At 45.2% G+C, this 13710-nt stretch overlaps 1 protein-coding gene across 3 annotated transcripts in view; it reads right to left on the minus strand.

The window, feature by feature from the left end:
- Nucleotides 1-13710, minus strand: part of PRKCB (protein kinase C beta) — a 381063-nt gene that overhangs the window by 55406 nt on the left and 311947 nt on the right. For all 3 annotated transcript variants that reach the window (XM_088833029.1, XM_088833028.1, XM_088833030.1), the window contains one exon: nucleotides 5906-6079. In XM_088833029.1, the coding sequence (XP_088689155.1) occupies nucleotides 5906-6079 (174 nt within the window). The remainder of the gene's footprint in view (nucleotides 1-5905; nucleotides 6080-13710) is intronic.

A 13710-nucleotide genomic window follows, 5' to 3' on the forward strand; every position in this document is an offset into this window, starting at 1 on the left:
GAATCTGGATGTAAGACAGAAGCAAGCTAGCAAGGCTTCAAGGTTGAGGATTCTAGAGTCTTACAGAGCAAATCCTAGCCCCCCCGTCCCCTTTTCACAGACGAGGGCGTTGTGAATGGCAGCTGGGAATTGCCATTCCCCCGCTCCTGTGTGGCACTGTTCAAGTTACTTCTCAGAATGTTAGTGCTCTTATCTCTGCACTGGGGGCAGTTCCAGGGCTCACCCAGGGTGGTGTCAGGATACAATGAGAGGTTATCTATAGAGTGTTGAGCACAGAGCCTGACATTCACCAACACGCTAACACCAGCTGCCACTTTTTACTGTTTTCATCTGTTAAGGCCATTTTGGTAGCAACTCAACAAAACCGATTAGAAAAAACTTGGGTTCTGGGTTCAGCAGTGGTGTGCCGAGGGCAAACTACCCTCCGCGTCCAGATCCTCTATCCTTTCACCTGTAAGGTGGGATGTCAGATAAATCCTTCCACCACAAGATCCTTTGTGAGGCTGGAATGAAGCAGAGTATTCACTGGCCCACATGATGGCAGATGCTCAGATGGAGAGTCAGGTCCACTCCGGGGTGGGGAGTGGGGGGAAGTAGAGGGATGCAGCAGGGGTGGTATTTTACGAAGCAGGTGAGGGATGTGGTCGGGCCTCCACTGGAGCCCAGAGACCGGCTGGCTATTGGCAGTTCTGCCCCAGGCGAGTCAGATGAAATGGGAATCTGGGAACACTCACTCAGAAGACCTCACCATGTACTGATGAAGTGTAAAGCCCCTTGGAACCTGGCTGCCTGGCTTCCCATCCTGGCCCTGAAATGTACGAGCTATATGTATGGCTTCAGTGCCCTCACCTGTGAAATGGGGGTGATGCTGGGACCCATCCAGGGGCCATCATCCTTGTGGCTTAATATGGCTGGACCTGTGTCTCATGCACTGTAGGCATTATTCTTGCTGTTTAGTCTCCAGGTCATGTCCAACATTTCTGCGACGCCATAGACTGTAGCCTGCCAAGCTCCTCTGTCCCAGGGATTTCCCAAGCAAGAATACTGGAGTGGGTTGCCATTTCCTTCTCCAGGGGATCTTCCCAGCCAAGGGATCGAACCCAAGTCTCCTGTTTGGCAGGCAGATTTTTTTTTTTTTTTTTTACCACTGAGCCACCAAGGAAGCCCTATTGCATTATTAAATCTCTGAAATAAGTTTATGTAAACTTAAAATACAAGTGCTTAGCCAAAGGAAAAAGTAAACAAAAACATTTCAGTGGGGGCTTTTCACTCAACAAGCATCTGTTGAGTGATGGTGGTGCTGGATGTGAGATAGGAGGAATCTTGGCTCTCCTCTCAGCTGACCCTGCTCAGCCCCCAAGGGCTTCATGGTCAACTGGCAGGAAGTGCATCTGCCTGAGCCAGGCATAACTCTGCTACTTAAAGTTACAGTACTTTTGTTTGTTTTGTTTTTTTAAATTTTGGCCACCACAAAAGGCATGTGAGAAGTTTTTTTTTTTTTTTTTTTTCCCCTGCAAATACAGACTGGGATAACGATTTCATCTGATCCTCACCAACCAGAAAGCAACCAGTTCCATCCCCAGCCTTGCTGGATGGGGCCAGTATTCAAGAGGAGGCCTTTCTCCCCACACAAGACTCGAATCCACTCAATTCTCTTGACTGGTAATCTCTCTTCCCTGACAGGCGATGGGTCGTGGAGGGGACCCAGGATGTTGTACCGTTTCCATGCACACCCAGGCCCTACTCCCCAGTTCCAGAAAGCATACTGAAATTCAAGACTCAATGTTAAAAGAAGAGCCTCAAATCCACTCTATCATGTTTAAAATGGTAAATTACAAATGAAGATACTTTACTTAATGAGTATTAGTCACCAGTGATCAACTTCCCCCAGTCTCAACACATCCAACTGAAATGGAAAACTGCTGCTCCAAGATAGCCCAACCTCTTCCTTGAAAACAAGGTCTCCTTCTTAGTCTATTTACCACTGAAACTGTCCTTCATCTGGTGATCTCCACGAGTCAACTGAGGAATTGCCAATGGAAAAAAGAGAAGATGTGGGAACGAGGGAGTCTAGAGGTCTAAGGGTCTAGTCGTGACTTGAATACCTCCAGGCTTTAACTCCCCAAGGTAACATTAGAGATTTGGACTTATAAGATGTATGCCCTTCTCCATCTCCGCCAAGTCTCCTGTGATGTGAATTGTTGCTCACTTAACATTTTTCTTTACAAAGACTCTATTGTTTCACTCAAAAATTTTATTTTAAAAGCAAACTTTAGTCACCTTTGGGGCATAACAGTGAACCAATTCATGAAAACTGTCAAGAAAACTGTCAAGTAACAGAAAAGTCTCATTTATCTATCCTGATTTCTAGATGAACTGTATCACCAGGAGACAAAGAAAACAGGTGAAGGAAGTCTCTCTTTATAAAAGCATCCAACTAATAAAGAAAAAGAAATGTCAGAATTAGGAAATCACCATCTCACAGTCCTTTATGAATTCACAGAACCAGATACAGAGTATTTCTGGTTGCCAACATACAAAAAGAGAGGCAACTGGACATTATGTGCCTTTGGATTAAAAAAAAAGAACAACAGCCACCTATGGTCTTACCCCAGGGATCAAACTTGAGTCTGGCCAAGCCTCTAGGTCCAGATACCAATTTTCAAAAAACAGAGGACAGAGGAAACAGATACAGCAGCCCCCAGACAGCAATCAGAAAAATTCAGCCTGTGAAAATGTTCTGGGTCAGACAACCCAGGCTCTTTAGCACGATGGAAGGAATGGAGAAGAAAATCATTATATTAAAGACACATCAAATTTCTACAAATGGGAAAGAGTAAACTATCTTATCAAGGGATGATAAAACTTAAGTGATAAAACTATACAGACAGGTAAGGAAGTCAAGCTACCATTTGCGGGGAGATGGAGATTAAGACACAGAGAAGCTTCTAGAGTGGCTGCCAAAGTTCTTTCTTGACCTGGATGGTGGTATAAGGAGCTTAACTCTGTAAAAACTCATTAAAAACACACTAATTGTGTGTGGTTTCTTTATACTTGTCTTATAATATCTCAAAATTTAAAAATTAAAAGACTTGATAGTGCTGTCTTAAATGAAAGAAATCTGTGAAAAATATATAAAATAAAAGCAAAACAATGACTTAGAAACTGCTATTTAGGGACTTCCCTGGTGGTCCAGTGGCTATGACTCCATCGTCCCAAAGCAGGGAGTCCAGGTTCGATCCCTGGTCAGGGAACTAGATCCCCCATGCCATAACTAAGAATTCCATGCTGCAACTAAAGATCCCACATGCTGCAATAAAGACCCAGCACAGCCTAAATATTTAAAAAGAAACTGTATACCTATGGCTGATTCATGCTGAGTACAGCCAAATAAATATTAAAAAAGGAAACTGTATACCTATGGTTGATTCATGTTGATGTATGGCAGAAATGAACACAATATTGTAAAGTAATTATACCTCAATTAAAAATAGGTAAGCAAAAAGAAACTGCTATTTGTCAAAGCTCAGAACCTGACACCTGGTCCTCTCTCTCTGTGTTAAAAAAGGCAAGTGTTAGAAAGATGTTAATGGCCATGCTAGCACCAAACAGAAACATTCTTCTTGAGGTACACAGAAGAATGTACAGTGAACTAAAAAGAACACAATTTAAAATTTGTGCACCACCCAAAATCACTCTTCAAACTGCCCAGCAGCATACTGCATAGTGGTACAAGCTCCACACTTTGGCAAACTCGACTTTAGCTCTGCAGTGGACTGAAAGTATTTTTATAGCCCATTGCCACCAGCAGACCCTGACAAGAAGCTGGTGGGTCAAAGCCCCTGAAGAAATACTGCACACATTTGCCTAGAATGTTCCCTCTCTTGATGACCTGTGGCAGGGAGACTGGGATTTGGGGAAAGGGCCCCAGCAGAAAAACTATCCCTTCACCCAAAATGCAGATGCCCCTGTGGCATCAGGGAACAACCCAGGGACCCCTTGACTTCTCCAGATTCTGCTATCACAGCACCATTACATTGTGTGATAATATCCCCATGTCTGTTGCCTTTGCTTTCAGAGGAGAAAACAGGACCTAGCTTCTCAAAAAGAGGACCTAGCTTCCTCAGCTCTATACCTCAGCACCTGGTCCAGGCCAAGGCCAATGTTAAATGTCTGTGAAGTGGATTACATTTATGAGTGTTTGGAGGCTTCCCAGGTGGTGCAACAGTAAAGAATCTGCCTGCCAATGCAGGAGATGTGGTTCGATCCCTGGGTTGGGAAGATCCCCTGGAGCAGGAGATGGCAACCCACTCCAGTATTCTTGCCTGGGAAATTCCATGAACCAAGAGGAGTCTGGCGGGCTACAGTCTATGGGGTTGCAAAAGAGTCGGACATGATTGAAAACTGAGCAGAGCACGAGAGTGTTTACCAGGTAACAAGCACCGCGTCAAGCACTTCTGATGTGTAATCTCATTTCCGCCTCATAGCAACCTTGGATGCAGCTACTATTATCCCTTTTACGTATGAAAAGACTGAGGCCCAGGGGGCGTAATTTTCCCAAGGCCACTCAGTCAGAAAATGACAAAGCTGAGATGTGAACCCAGGTCCCTCTGACCCCAACAGGTATCAAGAAACCCTCACAACGAGGAAGGAGCCGGGTTCTGACTCTGCCCCTCTCAACACAGGTAGTTTTACAACTAGGGTACAGCCTGCTCTGAGAAAATCCACCCCAAACTCAGTTCCAGGTCTTTCCAGGCTGGCAGGGGACTCAATCCAACTTAGCGGAGCATAGTACTTGGGGATGCTGGAGGAGAAAAGAAACTTTAAAGCACACACAACTTACAATAGCATCCCATTGCGCACAGGAGTTGGGTTCTGAAATCAGAACGGAGGGTGCAAACTGCAGCAAGTCAAAATAATCTTGAATATGTCCTCAAAGCATCTTTAAGACTCTAGGCCTTTGGCACTGAGAAGCTTCCAAAGCAAGAATTAACTTTATATCTCTTTGCATTTGGGCTCTGCCCTGCCTTCCTTCCCCTACTCCCACCCAACTCCACATACAGTGTCTGGTACCTGGGAAAGGCTCACAGATGAGGCAGATGGCTGAGAAAGCTAGGCCCTATTTCTGAGAAGGTCGTGCTCTTAAAGCAAAGGAGACAGACAGGGGGAGAGTTACCAGTCAATGCAATGGGGGCTGTGACAGCAGAGCCCAGTGAGGTGAATGGGTCCCCAGATTGTGGTCTGATCGCCACAAGCACCCGCTTAGGGACGGAAACCCAGGTCTCGTACGCCCAGGGGAAGGTAAGAGGTTGTTCGAAGGATGTCTCTCATTCTTTGAGATGAAAGTAGAATCACAGTGAGTAGCAGATAGTATACAGATTCCCTCTTCTTCTTAGAAGCCTGGCTCTGAGCTCACCAGCCCCTACTCGGGCTGTGCCCCCTGCCCCGGGAGTCCTATGAGGGCCATGCAACCTGCAGCGTGGAATCATGCATTTATCTGAAGGGTCCGGAGGCCTGACCCTGACCATGTAGGGGCACCCGTGAGGACCTCTGCCCTTATCCCCATCTGTAACCACTGCTAGAACATCTCAGACTGTGGGACTGAAAGTCCTGAGTTCCTGTCCCCAAGTCACCTCTTGCTGCCAGAGGAGGGCCCTGCTCAGTTGGTTATAAAACCAATTGCCTGAATTCCTTTATCTTTGTTGAAACAGCATCTGCTCAGGGGAGAGCGCTTCTCAGTGGCAACCTCAGAAAAATGCTCTGCGGTCATTCCTGGGCTTGACAGCTTTCTGTCTCCAGGATGGGAAGGGCCCGGGTGCCTCTATGGGATGGCCACTGCTAGAAAACTGTTCTGGCCAAAGCCTGGAAGCCTGGAGGTGGAGGAGTCCGGCCCCCAGGTAGTTACCATGGTCTGGAAGCAGGAATGCAGCTGGGTCAGGAAGGGCGGCTTCCCGGGCAGGGCCAGCACCCGCTTCTCCACCATCGTGCATTCCACGTCATCATCTTGGATGACCACGTCCTTTTTCAGGATCTTCACGGCATACAGCTCATCTGTGCCTTTTCGCTCTGAGAGCATGACCTGCAAGACAGTGGGCATGTCAGTGTAATTGAAGGGGCCCCCGGTGAAGCCACTGGTGGCTGAGGGTCATTCAGATCCGTTTCAAGCTTCTTCCACACATCCTCAGTGGATGCTGATATGATACATGAAGTTTCCCACAGACCTTGAACCTTGAATGGCTGAACCCAATCGAAAAGAGGGTGGTTCCAAGACAGAGATAGACTCACCAACATAGAAAACAAACTTACGGTTACCAAAGGGGAAAGCAGGGGTGGTGGGATAAATTAGGAGCTTGGGATTAACAGAGACACACTACTATATATAAAGTCGATAAACAAAAGGGGGCTTCCCAGGTGGCTCCGTGGTAAAGAATCTGCCTGTCAAGCAGGAGACTCGGGTTCCATTCCTGGGTCGGGACTATCTCCTGGAAAAGGAAATGGCAACCCACTCCAGTATTCTTGCCTTGGACAGAGGAGCCTGGCAGGCTACAGTCCATGGGGTCGCAAAAGAGTCAGACACAACTTAGCGACTAAACAACAATAAAACAACAGGATCTACTGTACAGCACTGGGAACTATACTCAGTATCTTGTATTAATAATAGCTTCTAATGGAAAAAGAATCTAAAAAGAAATATAGCTAATATAAACTGAATCACTCTGCCATACACCTGAAACTAATACAACGTTGTAAACTAACTAGCCTTCAATTTTCTAAAAGATAGAAGACAGTTCCAAGAGTGATGAACATGTATCAAGATATCCCTCTGGGACACGTATCAATGCCCAGTCAAACATAAACCCCGTGAGGGCAAGTATCTTTGTCTGTTTGGTTCGTTGGTGTACCCCGACGAGCCTGGAATAGTGCCTGGCACACAGCAGACGTTCAAGAAGTATTTGTTGAAGGAAGGGATGATTGAATTCCTGATAAAACTGAATTGGGGGCAATGGTTCTCTTGTTCTTTCTGTTATTTAATATTTCCTAAGAGCCTGCTAAGCATGGAGAAACACCATGAGATGAGCAGGCACGTTTCCCGACGCTGCATTCCAGGGAGGAAGGACTCTGGACATTAATTACAGGGATGATTAATGTGATATTTTAACATCCCCTCCTGTGTCCTGGGGCTTCCTTCCACACAGCCATGGTCACAATCAGAGCATGTTAATCAGCGTGGCTCGTGACACATCATTATTTTCACTGGTTGTGACTATGCCAGAGGGAAGAGTGACCCGCAGGTACCGTTCCCAAGAAGCCTCTTAGAAGCATGGGGCAGGACCATGTTGTTCAAGACCTAACCTGGTCTGGGAGCTTCTGAGAAGGCTTCCTGGAGGAAGAGGCAATCAGATCCAAGTAAGTACACACTGCACGCACTGGGTCAGATATTTTGCAGGCAATTATATCAATCGCCACATTATGTTGAGTACCATGTGCCAGACAATGAGTAGTTCTCATTTATTATTTCTCATTCACTTTGCCTAAGACTCTGGGAAGTCAGTACCATTAAGAACTGCATTTCATACGGGAGAGGCAACATAGGGGTGGCGGATTAAGAGGTACAGACTATTAGGTATAAAATAAGCTACAAGGGTATATTACACAACACAGGAAATACTGCCAATATTTTATAGCAACTATAAACGGAGTTTAACCTTTAAAAATTGTGAATTACTACAATGTATACCTGCAACTTATATAATGTGGTATATCAACTATGCTTCAATAATAAACAAACAAATTAAAGTTTTAAATTAACGAATTAAAAAGAAAAGAGCTCTATCTCATAGGTGGCTCTCGGAAGGTAAGTGACCTGTGACACCAAAAATTCAGTTAGGGACAGAGCCAGGATTCGAACCCAGTTTACCTGAACTAGAAGAAATGGAGTAGCCATCATAGTCAACAAAAGAGTCTGAAATGCAGTACTTGAATGCAATCTCAAAAATGACAGAATGATCTCTGTTTGTTTCCAAGGCAAACCATTCAATATCACAGTAATTCAAGTCTATGCCCCGACCAATAATGCTGAAGAAGTCGAAGTTGAATGTTTCTATGAAGACCTACAAGATCTTCTAGAACTAACACTCAAAAAATATGTCCTTTTCATTAAAGGGGACTGAAATGCAAAAGTAGGAAGTCAAGAAATACCTGGAGTAACAGGAAAATTTGGCCATGGAGTACGGAATGAAGCAGGGCAAAGGTTAACAGAGTTTTGCCAAGAGAACACACTGGTTATAGCAAATACCCTCTTCCAACAACACAAGAGAAAACTCTACACATGGACATCACCAGATGGTCAATATGAAAATCAGATTGATTATATTCTTTGCAGCCAAAGATGGAGAAGTTCTATACAGTCAGCAAAAACAAGACCAGGAGCTGACTGTGGCTCGGATCATGAACTCCTTATTGCCAAATTCAGACTTAACTTGAAGACAGTAGAGAAAGTCACTAGACCATTCAGGTATGACCTAAATCAAATTCCTTACGACTATACAGTGGAAGTGAGAAATAGATTTGGGGGATTAGATTGGATAGAGTGCCTGAAGAACTATGAATGAAAGTTCATGACATTGAACAGGAGGCAGTGATCAAGATGATCCCCAAGAAAAAGAAATGCAAAAAGGCAAAATGGCTGTCTGAGGGAGCCTTAAAAACAGCTATGAAAAGAAGAGAAGTGAAAGGCAAAGGAGAAAAGGAAAGATACACCCATTTGAATTCAGAGCTCCAAAGAATAGCAAGGAGAGATAAGAAAGACTTCCCCAGTGACCACTGCAAAGAAATAGAGGAAAACAACAGAATGGGAAAGACTAGAGATCTCTTCAAGAAAATTAGAGATATCAAGCATATATTTCATGCAAAGATGGGCACAATAAAGGACAGAAATGGTATGGACCTAACAGAAGCAGAAGATATTAAGAAGAGATGGCAAGAATACACAGAGGAACTGTGCAAAAAAGATCTTCATGACCCAGATAATCACGATGGCGTGATCACTCACCTAGAGCCAAACATCTTGGAATGTGAAGTCAAGTGGGCCTTAGGAAGCATCACTATGAACAAAGCTAGTGGAGGTGATGGAATTCCAGTGGAGTTATTTCAAATTCTAAAAGATGATGCTGTGAAAGTGCTGCACTCAATATGCCAGCAAATTTGGAAAACTCACCAGTGGCCACAGGACTGGAAAAGGTCAATTTTCATTCCAATCCCAAAGAAGGGCAATGCCAAAGAATGTTCAAACTACCACACAATTGCAATCATCTCACATGCTAGCAAAGTAATGCTCAAATTTCTCCAAGCTAGGTTTCAACAGTATGTGAACCAAGAACTTCCAGGTGTTCAAGCTGGATTTAGAAAAGGCAGAAGAAATAGAGATCAAATTGCCAACATCCGTTGGATCATGGAAAAGCAAGAGAGCTCCAGAAAACATCTACTTCTGCTTTATTGACTATGCCAAAGCCTTTGACTGTGTGGACCACAGCAAACTGAGGAAAATTCTTCAAGAGATGGGAATAGCAGACCACCTGACCTACCTCCTGAGAAATCTGTATGCAGGTCAAGAAGCATCAGTTAGAACTGTACATGAAACAACAGACTGGTTCCAAATCAGGAAAGGAGTACTGTCACTCTGCTTATTTAACTTATATGCAGAGTCCATCATGAGAAATGCTGGACTGGATGAAGCACAAGCTGGAATCAAGATTGCCGGGAGAAATATCAATAACCTCAGATATGCAGATGACACCACACTTATGGCAGAAAGCGAAAAAGAACTATAGAGCCTCTTGGTGAAAGTGAAAGAGGAGAGTGAAAAAGCTGACTTAAAACTCAACATTCAGAAAACTAAGATCATGGCATCTGGTCCCATCACTTTATGGCAAATAGATGGGGAAACAGTGACAGACTTTATTTTTCTGGGTTCCAAAATCACTGCAGATGGTAACTGCAGCCATGAAATTAGACGAAATCGGGCGCATTCAGGGTGGTATGGCCGTAGACTGCAGCCATGAAATTAAAAGACACTTGCTCCTTGGAAGAAAAGTTATGACCAACCTAGACAGCTTATAAAAAGCAGAGACATTACTTTGCCAACAAAGGTCTGTCTAGTCAAAGCTATGGTTTTTCCAGTGGTCATGTAAGGATGTGAGAGTTGGACTATAAAGAAAGCTGAGCGCCAAAGAATTGATGCTTTTGAACTGTGTTGTTGGAGAAGACTCTTGAGAGTCCATTGGACTGCAAGAAGATCCAATCAGTCCATCCTAAAGGAAATCAGTCCTGAATATTCATTGGAAGGACTGATGCTGAGGCTGAAACTCCAATACTTTGGCCACCTGTTGCAAAGAACTGACTCATTTGAAAAGACCCTGATGCTGGGAAAGATTGAAGGCAGGCGGAGAAGGGGATGACAGTGGATGAGATGGTTAGGTGGCATCACTGACTCAATGGACGTGAGTTTAAGTAAACTCTGGCAGTTGGTGATGGACAGGGAGGCCTGTGTGCTGTGGGGCATGGGGTTGCAGAGTCAGACACAACTGAGCAACTGAACTGAACTGAACTGAAGTGAACCTGACCTCGAGGTCTCTGCCTTTAAACGCTCCACTTGTCAGAGCTCCAGAAGAATCCTCCAGAAGTTTAGGTGGCTGAGGAAACGAAAATGCTCACCCTTGACTTGGCTGGAGGATCAGAGTCAGCAAGAGAGGCCTGGGGCCAGAGGGAGACTCGGGGCAGGAGAGCAGCTCCCATGCTCTGCTCGGCTCTTGTCTGGGATGTGAAGGGCTCCCCTGGACTCCTGCAGGGAGCTCTCAGCCAGGCTCCCCACCCCTCTGTGCAGTCTCCTGGCCGACCATTTTCTCTCATCACGGCCAGCGGTGGCCGTGGGCGACACAGATCCAGGAACTTAGAACTCTTAGGGAGAAAGTCCCTGACACACACACTTGCGAAGCAAGAGGACTTTTGCAGCCTCTTTCTCCCCCAGCCTCACCACAGAAACACGAGCTGCCAAGCTGAGCAGATCCTCCCAGGAGTTGCCTGGGCAGGGCAGGGATCAAAGTGCCGGACTATGTGCCTGCAGCTTATTTCCCATTTTGCTCTGCTCCCTCACGGGTACCCAGAGCCGGTTCTCCTTCCCTAGCCCTCACCAAGGCAGAAACAGCGACTGAAATGTAGAGTAGGCTGAAGACAGGCGTTTTCTGCTCCCAGATTCCCCAGGAGGCCAGGGCTGGGGTAAGAGCAGGGAGGGCCACGAGCAGAGGTGAACGTGCAGAGTGAGTGAAGGCTGGTAGGAGCCGAGCTGTCAGCTGGGAGGACCCCCAGGACACAGGAGGGGCTCAGCGCTGCAAGTGTGGACAGACCTGCTGTCCCGTCACCGCTGGTCGATGTACCATCTAACAATCCTGAATACTTGTGAACACCCCACCCCACCCACCCACCACCGCCCAAGAACCCAGGCGAGGGACCCTGGGCTTCTTGAATGTCAGTGCAGCCCCCTGGCGGCAGGAGGGGCAAGACAGATGTCTGGGAATTTCCCCAGGCACCAGGCGCAGGCACCATATGTCTGTTTCAACTACCCCCATTCTACAGATGAACAAACTGAAGCTCAGAGAGATGAACCTGCTCGAGCTAATGACTGTTTAGTTCAGGTTCGATGCATGAGACAGGGAGCTCAGGGCTGGTGCACTGGGATGACCCTGAGGGATGGGATGGGGAGGGAGGTGGGAGGCGGGTTCAGGATGGGGAACTTGTGTACACCCGTGGCTGATTCGTGTTGAGGTATGGCAAAAGCCACTACAATACTGTAAAGTAATTAGCCTCCAATTAAAATAAATTAATTAATTAAAAAATGCAAATCTGACCAGGCTACTCAAACGCCTTAAGTCTCTCAGTGGCTCCTTCAAGCAAAACAACTCCATGACCACATCCTGTTCTCTCTTTCCCTGTGGCTATTCTATTCCCACTGCCTGCAGTGTCCTCTCGCGCTTGTTCACTGCCCTGAGAATCTGAGATTCAGCTCAGATGTCACCTTTGCCTATATCCCTCCATGATCCACAAGACCAAACAGGTCACTCCCTCCTCTGGACCATGGGACTGCTTTGCAGCTCTGTCAGGTACTTTATGCAGGTGTATCCTAACTTCAATCACCATTCATGTGCCTTTTTTTTTTTTTTTTCACATTTTTCCCCCTACCACATAAACTGGTATTTCATCAGTATTTTTAAAACCTGGTCACATCTTTACTTAACCACACTTATCTGAAAAGGAAACTCTGGATCACCACCATTAATGGCAAGCCTATCGCATCCTTAAATGAAAGATGAGCAGAAAAATAAATATGAACAGAGCAGCGCTAGGAAATTCTAGCTGGATGAGACTGGCTGCTGAAAGTACTGAGCCAGACCCTGCATTTTCTCCTTGTTTAAGCAAAAAAAGTGATATTAGCAAATGTTAGCTATCAGTGGCATGCAGTCAACAAATGAGGCTTTCTGGTTCAAGTAATTAGAAAGACTAAGAGAAAACATAAAAAGGGAGACTAACCTTATCATGCTGCAATTTAATTTTATTGCACATCGCATCTACTTACCACCTTTAAAAACTCAAATTACTAAACTAAAATCGTCTTGCAAATCATCAATACTATGTGCTTTACATCTTAGAAAATACTGTTGCATTTGTAGTTACAGTTATTTTTGTGTGTGAAGATTCTCAGTGCCTTGCCCTGTCCTAAGCTACAGGGGTAGGGAGAGAATAAGCCAGTACCAGAAGACTATTCACACAAGTGAATACTGTGGTTGTGTCCCAATAAACCTTTATTTATAAAAACAGGTGGTGTGCCCAGCCCTGGTAGTTTGTTCTAGAACATGTATTTCAAAAAAGATAAAAATCAAGAGTGACTGCATTATCAAAAGTGACTGAAGTTGAAGTTGGAAATGGACCCTACCATACTTTCCAGTTCCTCCAGATCCTTACTAGAATCTTCTGATTGGGCAGGGGATCTATCTGGCCACAGCTGATTGGATCAGAGGTAGAGAACTGAGGTTAAGCCAATCAATTAAGAGCCAATCAGATGCTCTCATTTAAGAACGTGGAATTAGGATACTCCCAGCAGTCAGTCTGGGGTCCTGAAGAGAGAAACAGACAGATCTGCCTAAAGTGGTCTTTTCCTACACTTGATCTTAGCCAAAAGGCCGAGAAGTGATAAGTAGTGCTTTCCCACCACACGCAGGCAAAGAAAAATGGCCCAGATGTGGTGGTGGGGGTGTAGGGTGAGGAAAAGAATGTCAGGGAATGATCAAAGGCTTTGCTTTCCAGTTCTTGGTTCCAATCTCTCAGGAGCCTTGGCCGTTTCCATAGAAACCTCCATATCTCCCCAATAAAGTTATTTTATTTATACTACCTTGAGTGGATTTTTATTTCTTAAAGGTCCTGTAAGACAAAATTATTGCTTGAGGAGCTCAAATTCTTAATACAAAATAAACATTTTGTGAAGTCAAATAGCATCAGGTTAGTACATGACCTAAAACAAGGCAAATTCCATTCTTTATAAACAACAGTGCCTCCAGGATTCTTGCCTGGAAAATCCCATGGACAGAGAAGCCCGGCAGGCTACAGTCCGTGGGTTCCCAGAGTCGGACACAACTGAGCACACACAGCACAGATACCTGC

Source organism: Moschus berezovskii, chromosome 27, assembly GCF_049115385.1.
Source record: "Moschus berezovskii isolate FMDL1 chromosome 27, NW_MosBer_1.0, whole genome shotgun sequence".
NCBI lineage: Eukaryota > Metazoa > Chordata > Mammalia > Artiodactyla > Moschidae > Moschus > Moschus berezovskii.